The sequence below is a fragment of the Gossypium hirsutum genome, chromosome D07 (assembly GCF_007990345.1).
Source record: "Gossypium hirsutum isolate 1008001.06 chromosome D07, Gossypium_hirsutum_v2.1, whole genome shotgun sequence".
Taxonomy (NCBI): domain Eukaryota; kingdom Viridiplantae; phylum Streptophyta; class Magnoliopsida; order Malvales; family Malvaceae; genus Gossypium; species Gossypium hirsutum.
The window spans coordinates 1,964,513-1,975,170 of record NC_053443.1 but is presented as its reverse complement, the minus strand read 5'-3'; the positions used below and the strand labels follow the sequence as shown (position 1 = coordinate 1,975,170).

The 10,658-nt window shown below is 35.3% G+C and overlaps 1 protein-coding gene and 1 long non-coding RNA gene across 6 annotated transcripts; one reads left to right on the top strand and one right to left on the bottom strand.

Moving 5' to 3' along the window:
• Positions 1 to 947: 947 nt before the first annotated feature.
• LOC107943954 (uncharacterized) lies at positions 948 to 5,137 on the bottom strand. Of its 5 annotated transcripts, none has more exons than XM_016877769.2 (11): positions 4,450 to 5,128; positions 4,257 to 4,359; positions 4,003 to 4,080; positions 3,433 to 3,597; positions 3,169 to 3,360; positions 2,651 to 3,099; positions 2,429 to 2,528; positions 2,174 to 2,233; positions 1,970 to 2,062; positions 1,492 to 1,590; positions 948 to 1,405 (listed from the first exon to the last, which is right to left on the bottom strand). In XM_016877769.2, the coding sequence occupies exons 1-11, from the start codon at positions 4,578 to 4,580 to the stop codon at positions 1,067 to 1,069; spliced, it is 1,809 nt and encodes a 602-aa protein (XP_016733258.1). In that variant the 5' UTR covers positions 4,581 to 5,128; the 3' UTR covers positions 948 to 1,066. The 5 variants fall into 5 exon arrangements, with proteins under 5 accessions (XP_016733258.1, XP_016733257.1, XP_040952950.1 ...); XM_016877768.2 differs by having other exon boundaries at positions 1,492 to 1,611; positions 4,450 to 5,122; XM_041097016.1 differs by having other exon boundaries at positions 3,433 to 3,549; positions 4,450 to 5,099.
• Positions 5,138 to 6,294: 1,157 nt separating this feature from the next.
• On the top strand, positions 6,295 to 9,034 carry LOC107943950 (uncharacterized). The gene is made up of 2 exons (XR_001696108.2): positions 6,295 to 6,970; positions 7,410 to 9,034. It is a non-coding gene; the product is annotated as an uncharacterized lncRNA (long non-coding RNA).
• Positions 9,035 to 10,658: the final 1,624 nt, after the last annotated feature.

Genomic DNA, 10,658 nt, shown 5'->3' with positions numbered 1-10,658 from the left:
ATTTCAATTTTTGGTCAGTTTGGATGATTAATTGTGGTCACTTTGGATAATTATGGTTTGGGCATGCATATCTACTACGGTAGAAGATTAATTCACACCCAAAAATAAAAATAAAAACTCATATAGAATTTAACTTTACTTTTAAACACCGATTATATAGGGATTCACAAAAAAAAAAGTTGACCATATTTTAGGGTTGAAAAAAATGGTTTCTGAAAACAAAACAAACATGGCCTCACTCATTCCCCTTTCTGACCCTTCTTCCAATTTCTCTGTATCTTCTCAAAATCCCGTTCTTCCCAATTCTGATTTCGTTTCTGCTACTAATAATAGTTCTCCGATTCAAAATTCGCCTAAAAATATGTCAAAATTTCGTATCAAGATTCCCCGCCATCTTTTCATTGCTACAAAAGAGAATCCGAATCCCATTACCGAACCACTCATAGATGATACCTCAAAGTTTATAAAGAACAATAGCAAGATTGTGGATGATCCCTCTGTTGTCGGAAAGGATGATGAAAGTGAATCCATTGCTGTTGTTTTGAAAGTAAAATCTTTGCCTGTGATCGATACTCAATCACCACCTCGAGCAACCACTGTTCCACTCAAAAAGCACAAACAAAAGAAGCGACAGTTCTCAGTTGTACTTACGAGGGAAGAGATTGAAGAGGATATCGTCGCAATCGAAGCCTTGGCGGGCGGCAAACGATTACGAAGGCCCAAAATCCGAGACCCACCTTATAACAGAACTGATCGAAGACGCATTGATCTTTTGTTTCCAGGGGTAGGGAATTGAAAAACTACCATGAAATTATTTTATTTATAAGAACCCTAATCTTTATTCCAATTTCATCCATATTTAATTTCACATTATTTTTGTTTTAATTTTGTATATGCTCATATTATCAAATCAGACCGTAAATTAACAGCAAAAACAATTTTTCAAATACTTAAACAGTTACTTTATAATTTGGGTAACCATGCATTGAGTTTTGTTATGTAAGAAAATCTTTTATCATCGGCAACCACTACTATACAATGTGATATGGAGAAATGCCTGCTCTGCTCAAACTTTAGATTTCGAAAGCTGGCTGCTCTTATCATCCAATAGGAAGAGAAACCGGAACCTCGAATCGAAAGGTATGATGGAAAATACTCGAGCACCTAGGATCCTCCACTTATTACGTGATAAACAGTTCTTAACCATGGAAGCTTGTTGCGGCGATAAGAATTGACAAATCCAATCGGGTAAAACCGAGTCCTCCACCATTCCTTTGGCAAAACAATGCAACAATTTAGGCACTAATAGCTTCCCTTTGTTACTTATTCCGACAGATGCTTGAATGTAGTCTTGCATTGATCTTTTTAGCGACTCGTTCATATTTTCAGGCCTGAAAATCCTCACCTGTGATGGGAGGTGTCGGTAAAAGTAGAATGCTACTCGATCATATCAATTGGAAAGCGGATATAGGATGTCAAATGAGATCTTACCGCAGGTGAAGAATGCAACCCGCAACTTAAGGCAAAATGAAGTAGAGGCTCAGGATGATCAATCGTATACTTCTGCAGTTCAGCAGAAGCCTTGAATTTCTGAAGTGCGAAAACCGCAGCCTAGAAATGATTTCAAATAGAATACAAGGAAGAATGCAATACAAAAATTAAAAATAACTAGGAAAACGGAGAAGAAAGTAGCCCGAAAAAGAGAAATGGGAATGGGGAAAGATGGATTCCACTTGTGGAGAAACTTGAAAATACTCAACGAAGGAAGCCCCACAAAAGTTATTATAGAGCATTCATCACTAAGCTAATATACCCCTTCCGGAGATGCCGGTGCTTCCAAGTACCGATATCTTTCCTGTCTTTTTTTGCATGATATCCCATTGCAGAGTGCATGTTTCAAATTTTGGATAAATGTGGCTACTATTGCAAGGAGCTAGTAACTGTTTAAAAATGGAGTAATTATACATACAATTTGAGGTCGATAAGTAGCAGGATTCATCTTTAGAACGGTGCATTCTATGTCAGCTGCACTCACGGAGAGTCCTCCAATGGTGTACGCAGCCTGCATGTTATCATACGGTACTGTTAGCATTTACCCAAAGCAGCATGCCGGAGGGAGGGAGGGAGAGGAGGGAGGTGTGGAGGGATAAGATGAAAAGTTATGGCATCAAACCTTCTGCATTAAGGAAAATAGTTTGATATCGTTTCTTGGAACTCCATATGCTAAATATGCCTGCAAAATAGATATGAAAGGGGAAAAAAGAAAATCAGACAAGATGATCAGAAACTGAAGTCTTAGACCATGTCAACACTTCTTCTAGACAAGACTCGCTATCTATTTATAGAATCCCAACTTATCTAAAGAGTGCACGTATAAATCATTTCAGGTAACGGAACGCATGGATTGGAAAGGTAGAAAGTGTATTACATGCATAATCAAAGCATTATACAGGTTAACCCAAAATGCCAGTCTCTCATTGGAACTCATTTGAGAAGGATCCACCCTCAACAGCTGCTCAACAAGCAATCTGTACGGAAACAAAGAGGAGCAGTAAAAGCAATACTGTCAGGATCGTTGCTTTAAGCGTTTCTAGTAAGGCAGTGAAATAAGGGTATAAAATCAAGTCTAAAAACGGAATAAATAGTTTACCTGAATCTTTTTAGAGCCATAGCGGCATATTCAAGTTCTTTCTTCCCAACAGACAACCACGAGACTTCAATCGCTTTACTATAAGTCCCAATACTAAATGTCCAGTCGACTTTGTCGGAGACTCCATAAGGGTCATATGCACCACCTCCTGAGGGACTACTTACAAAGGAAGTTACAACGGTTGAGTCTGAGGATGATGCCAAAAAATTGGCAAGGGGGCAGTGAGGTGAAGCGGGTGACACCGAAGAAGACGACGATGAAGAAGAAAGCTTGGATGAATCTGCTAAGAAAATGAAAATATCTCTCATGCGTAAGACCATTTCTTCAGATAGTCGATTGGGATGATGCCAAAGGTTATCCACGATATAATTGTTATCAATAAAAGCCTCTGGCAGATGCATATAATCCGTGTTTTGTTCAGCTTCCTCTTCATTGCAAAGCCTTGCAATCTAAAACATAAATTAGATGGTCAACAGATGCATTATTCTGAACACTTTTAAGGATATTGATGACATTACCGGTTCGGTTAAGTAAGCCAAAGAGCTATCGAAAAGTGACGTTGAAGGAAATGGCAAATGCTTTAAATGATACTCAGCAAGAAGTCGCTCGTTCCTTTCTTGACTAATCTGACATTGTAAAGAAACAAATTCCTGCTCTAACTTTGCTACGGTAATCTCGAGAACAGCTATGCTATCTAAAAGCTCCTGGGCCTGAAATCCAGGTTTCGGAAATTGAGAAAAGAATATAAAAAAAGAACAGAAATCCCACAGAAGGAGACTGACCTTATCTGGAAGCTTGCCTGGAGAACTAGAAGAAGGTGAACCACAATGTTCAACAGCACTTGCTAGAGCTAAGTGCAAATCAGTCTCTTCCTGCAACTGCTGCTGCAACTTTTTAACCTGTATCACCCAAGTGGTAGCATGTTGCATGAGAATGAGATATAAATCCTGCACAGAGCTGGCTGTTATCGGTAAGAAAAAGAAGAAGATCAAAACATGTATATCAAGATAACAGCATGTCATTCATTAGCAAAACCGTTAATTCTCAATGAGTAAACAATGTGTTTCATGTTTTCATATGTCTCCCCTTAAAAGTCTATTGTTATGCTGATGCTTCTTTGCTTCCTAGTAGAATACATCAAATCAACCCTCGATAAGCTTAAGATTTATAAAGATGAGAAGCGAGAGTGATGTAGACTCGTAGACTAAAAACGAGTTCAAAAACCCGTACTTCTTGCAATCTCCATCGTTTTGGGGGGACAAAAACATAAGAAAGGGAAAATTTTCTAGAGAAACCGATTTTCGAACAAATATGCAAAAACAAATAATGAAATAGAATTAGAATCCTCTTACTTCTTGCTCAAGCTGGTATTTATAATTACACATCTGTTGATTTGTCTCTTGTCCACTCCTTTCATGGGACTTACCATCCTGGTATAACAACATGATTTCAGAATCTAAAAATCTTTTCAACAAACCTAAACAAATATATCATAAATTCATAACAAAAACCCTTGCTTTCTCAGTAAAACTAACAATTTCCCCTCATAATAATTTGGATTCTGGAAATTTTAAGGAACATAATAAAATTAGCTATTGCAAATTACCTCCAATTCAGAACAAGAATTACAAGAATCATCCCCAGCTGAAAATGACTTGCTCCAAACCTTACCACTCTTCCATTGTAAATACCTATTAATAGAACTTCCCCTGCAAAACCATCAACCATACTGCATTCACCATTACAAAACCAGAAAAAAAACACAGAAAATGAAAAAGGAAAAAAAAAAAAAGACCCACCAACTGATTGGTAGAATAAAACCCCCATTATTACCACCATTGCAATCCCCATTCCCATTAATGGTATTACTATTAGGACTTTGAGGATGATGGTCTTCATCCAAAGCTTCAGGCTTCAAACAAAGCATCATTCCAAGAACCACAAAAAAAATGAAAAATCTAATGAACACCCCAAGATTGCAATTTTAGTTGAATTTTTCACAACCAGTGGTTCATATTTTTTTTCTTCTTCTTGCACCTGTTGAACACATAGGAATCTAATGACTCCACCAACTAAAGACTACCCTTTCAAGACAAAAAAAAAGGAAAAGAAAATTAGCATGGAAATTATTTTTTTCAACTGCTGCAAAGAGGGTGTGAAGCAAAGGGACAAAAAATGAAGAGGGAAGTGGGGTATATAGAAGGGGCCTATAAAGGAGTGGATTTGGGGGTGTAATACTATAAAATTATGAGTTGTGTAAGTATTAATAGTAAGGAAGAAAGAGACCCCATTTCCCCAGTTGAGGCAAATATGGATCTATCATATGTCATACTCTGTTTTTCCAGCGCCACTCTTCATTCACCGACAACACTCACATGCCTTCATTTTTTTCTCTTTTCAGTTCACTTTCATGGTATTGTTTTTTCACCTTACTTTCCACCTTTTTTGAGCAATAAAACGGTGTCGTTTCCCTTCTTATGTGTTTGCTTACCTAATTTGAAAAAATAGATTTGGTAAATTACCCTATTAGTCACTCTAAATATGAGTTGTTCTTATTTTGGTCATACCCTTTTTTTTTGTTATTTGGTCACTCAAAATAGAAATTGATCAATTTATCACTCCATTGTTAAATGGTAACAAGAGATTAAAATTGCATTTTCACATTAGTCACTCTAAAATTAGGATAAACTATTCATCAATCACTCTAAATAAGGGTGTTTCTATTTTGGGCACCTCAAAATTTTTTCGTATAAATGCACCATTAGTTTTCTGTTACCATTTAACGTTATAATGGGCAATTTAATCAGTTTTTTTTTGAGTGACTAAAATAAGAACAATCCCTACTTAAAGTAACTAGCTGTGTAGTTTACCCAAAAGATTTTTATAATCTTAAAATAATTTTGAACCCATTATTAGAATATCAACAAGGGACTTCAACCACTACTTTATGTTATTGGCTTGTGAGAAAGATTTTAAAGTAGAGTTGAACAAACCAGGTTTAGAAATGTTAACTTAGATTTTTATTTAAATTGGTTAAATAGATTTATTTAGAGTTGGATTGCTTATTTAAGTTTAACGGTACATCTTAAATTTAAAAGAATTTGAATAAAAATATTAGGTTTGAGAAATAAGATTAGATAGTATACCTTTTGCGCTATATCCTAAATTGCTTTTTAACCTATCTATTGAAAAACAAATTAGCCTATCTATATATGAGTAAGCAAAATAGTCCATCAGTTTATGTATAATGTATAATAACAATTTTAGCACTCAATATTTACACATTTATTCAATTTGATCCCTACTCTTTTTTTATTGGAATTGAATTAAAATTTTTTGAAACTATTAAAGCTAAAAGATCAAAAAGACCTTAGTAACAAATTAAAAAAACAATTGTCTTTTTTAAATTTTAAAAATATTAAAAAAATCATAAAAATTATAAACAACATAAAAAAAAGTTATAAAAATTTAAAATTATAATTTTTTATTAAAAAACAACAACAATGATTCATACAAGATTTTTCTTAAAAGAAATTGAACGTACCTATTGGGTCAATATTATTTTTTAATAAAAATTAAATAAAAGTTTTATAACTTTTTTTATATTTTTATGATTTTTTAAATAATTTTTATTTTTTAAAAGAGTTTAAATATATTTTTTATTTTACTTCTATTGGTCGAGTTTAAAAAAAAAATTAAATTCACCATATTTTTAGGGTTTTAAAAAAAAAGGTTTTTGAAATTGAAAGAAACATGGCTTCACTCATTCCCCTCTCTCACCCTTCTCCCAATTTCTCGGTACCTTCTCAAAATCCCGTCGTTCCCAACTCTGTTTTTGTTACTGCCACTTATAATCGTTTTCAATTCAAAATTCAACTAAAAATGTGTTGAAACTTCGTATCAAGATTCTCCATCATCTTTCCGTTGCCGCAAAAGAGGATCTCAATCCCATTACCGAGTACCCTTCAAATCAGAAATCGCCCCTAGTTAATCCCTCAAAGTTTGATGTCAAGAACAATACCAAGTTTCCGGATAATCCCTCTGTCACCGGAAAGGATGATGAAAGCGATACTCAACAACCACCTTGAGCACCCACAGATCGGCCAGCAAAGAACAAACAAAAGAAGCGGCGGTTCTCGGTTGTACTTACGAGGGAAGAGATTGAAGATGATATCGCCGCAATCGAAGCCTTGGCAGGCGGCAAGCGATTACGAAGGCCCAAGAACCGAGACCCACCTTGTAACAGAACCGATTGAAGGCACCTTGATCATTTGTTTCCAGGGTTACGGAATTGAAAACTGTCATCAAATTATTTTATTTGTAAGAACCTTAATTTTCATTTTAATTTCATGCATATTTACTTTCACATGATTTGTCATATTCAATCTCGGTTTAATTTTGTATATGCTCAAATTATCCTGATTTTTTAAAAAATATTTGTATAGAATTGATGATTTTTATTATGTAAAGTAGCTTGGAAGGTAGGAAAATTGGTGGATTTAGAAGGGGAGGATGAATGTTTTGATGGGGTGATTTCTAATGTGTATAAATTGAGAATAAAAATGAATCAATTTCTACTTGTTAGTCGATGCACTTTTCATATGCAAAATTCGCCGGCATTATTAATTTTATGAATTTTTTTTTACATTGATTATCCCTAAGAAATTTGTGGTTTAAGTATATATGCTTTTCTTGGTCCCATCATCTTTCAACTTAAGCATGTTTTGACGACATTTTTATATGTTGAAAATTTCATCAGGCTCACAAGCACTGGTTAGCTTTGTACTGCTGCAGGAATTTCATGTGCACTGAGTGCATGTTTATCCAACATGAGCCATTTTCATTCCTTAACTCAGTAATGACTACTGCAGGGGGATGTTTAGATTTGCTTTCCATCTTCTGTTATTTAGTGTTGAAGGATTGATAGGAGAGCTAGAAATAGGGGCATACCTTAATATGCAAGACAAACCATAATTCGGTATTGGTCTTGTATGGCCAAGCCTTGGTTGTCCTTCCCTTATCCAATTTTTTTTTCTATACTAAAGTTTTCCTTGCTGTAATGGGGATCTTGTCTGGCGATGACATTGGTTGTCACTTGGTGTAAAAGGACTAGGGTGACTATGTTGGTGGATTGCTGGATTTGTTTTCGTTTTTGGTTGGTATCAAAATTGACAGGACTGGTAGGGTATGGTGGTTGTCAAAAGTTGAACCAAATCCTCATTCTGGAGTCGGCATAGCCGTGAGACATTATCAAATGAGCAGATTGATATTATTGAGTTTAATGATGATAACAATGCATATCCTTAATCGTCTTTCTTTACACTAGAATGAAGTAAATAAGACGTGTATACACCTGCTTTCGAGCTTGATATCTTGCTGCTGATTCTCTGTTCTTTATCATTCTCCTTTGCTGCCTCTCGGCAACCTTCTCCACAGCAGTGCATTTCCTACCCCTCGAAATTCCTTGAACACATAAGGAACTGGCGAGACTGAGGAAGTGTCTGCACTACTCTTCCCTATCCCATCTAATGAGAAGTGGTTAGCAGGTGATCCAGCTGCAATGCTGACAGGCCCTCCTAAATCAACCATCCCCGTCTTTCCACCCTGAATAAGACCATTACTTAGTCCCTGGCCCCCCATCTCACTAATTCCCCCTCTACTTCCAGGACTCCCCGACTGACCACCACTTTGTAAAGGCATCTGACATCCAAATCCTACAGCAGGTAAAGTGGTGCTGGTGGTTATGTTGAGTTTGCTGCTGAATTAACTGGTGCTGGTTTGATTTAACCCCATTAACATTCAAAGGCAAATTGGAAGCCTGAAAACCAGTTTGATTACTACCTTGAGAAAGGCTATTCCGCACCCGGTGATGGTATGCTTAAATTGCTGCTACATAGCTGCCTTACGAGCCCTTGGAGGTACCTCCATCAAGCTGCTGTTGAGTGCATCAAAGTCAGGGGTATGCTGATAGGGTGATGGTATGCTTAAATTGCTGCTTCAGAATGGATGCACAAGGTTTCTTTTAACTATTGAATCTGATTTTGCAATTGCTTTGTTGTGGACTATTGACAAATCTAAAAGACCCTGGACGGTTTGGGATATTCAATAAATGTGAAGTTTGAATCTTGCATTTTAACCCTTTTTGCTTATTTTCAGATTGTAGGTTAAAGACCTAATTTGTACAAAGTTGTAAGAATGGCCTTACATTTTCTTATTTCAATTGTCTTAAAATTTTAGTTTAGAACTTCTGGTTTTTAGTTTCAATTTGTTACAGCTTTTAAAAGATTCAACATTGTTTCAAGAAATGTTTTTGTAGCTGGAACCATATTATGTTGTTCTTTCAATCAATGGCCAAAACAAGATGCTGTTTGGGGATTTGTTTTACTCTAGCTTTCCTAATGCTATATTGTATGTTGGTGTGGCATTTATCATCTTAAATGCAGAACTAGGAGGATAGACTGAATCTTATACACCGGCTTAGAATCTGATATTCATTTTTAGTGCCTCTTAATTTGAAAATGAAGATGATGCCTTTGTTTCTTCCACCTATTTTTATTTATTTATGACATGACATTTGTTCGACAATGGGTTGGGATTTTTTTGAGTTTGGGTAATTTCATGTTTAAGTTGCTTCAGGTTCAGATTATGCATATGAAATATCAATGTTAAATACTTTTTACTTAATTAATATAAGTTGTTTGTAAAATCTAATTTGAATAAATAAATCATATTTTATTTTGATTATAAATAAATATAATAAATAAATTACAATATTTTGATAATATTATGATATATTAAATACATTTATGCGGATGGTACAAATTATTTGTATATTTTAATTTTAATATACAAGAGAACTATGGAGATCTGAGATGTGTATTTTGTTAAATTTGATAAGGAATTGGCTTAGGGTGGGTTGAAACGTGATTCTTTTTTCAAATCATGGTGGTAGCTCTGTGAGGATGTTAAGTTTCCTGAGTGTTGAGGTTCTTATATGCTGCTACTTCTTGTCTGTTTCTTTTCTGGTTTGGATTTGTGTGTATGTTTTATCCAGTCTTTAACTTTATGTGTTTTTAAGGTGAACATCCAAGCTGGTTATGGTTCCTTTTGTGTGTTTTTTCTTTAAGTGTGTTCTGTTTTGGGTTGTTATATTTGGTTGTATTTGATTTTGTAACCCTTTTGAGGGTCTTAATAAAATATATTATTATGTGCTTAGTTTAAACATATGCATCAGAGAGGCTCACTATTTTACATGGCGTAAATTTTGCTATTAGTTGGTATTAACGATAATATGCTGTCTGTTGATGTTGTGAGCTGCATTGACTGGCTCGAATATGCTATGAGGTTGCTTGAGAAGAATGTCTTCACGAGGTTGCTAGTCTTGGTTTGGTATCTATGGAATGTGCGGTCTTAAAGGGTCAGTGGCACGGGACTATGTGTCGAGACTTTCAGATCCATAGGCCTATGGTTCTAAGGGTGCTGCAAACGATGCAATGGCGACCCCCGCAAGGTCACGCCTTGAAGCTGATTGCACAACAGATTGGAGGAGTGGTTGATCCCACTTAGGCGGAAGCCCATGCTATAGTTGCAGGGCTTCAGACATGTAATTTTGGGAAGCAGTTGTATTTTGCTAGTCTCTAAACTTAATTCAACTTAGTTATTTTGTTTTGGAATTGTCTTCATGTTAAATGGGACCAACATAGCCCTATAAGTTGGCCTAAATTTGGCTTTAGCTTAGCTTAGATCAGGTCCTCGTCTGGCACAGCAAACACATAAGTTAATTCATTAGAAGTCCAGAAACTATGACCCAAATTATAAATTGATCCAAATTTCAAAATGTTCTATTTTCTCAAGATTCAATAATGTATCAATGAATTCCTTTTGTTAGCCAACTAGTTGACATAGAGTATATCTATGTCTATTGTATGGACAATTTGTTTAGGCATATTGATTTATTTGATCCTTAAGCTTTATAAAAAATTATTTTAGTTTTTTAATTTAATTTTTC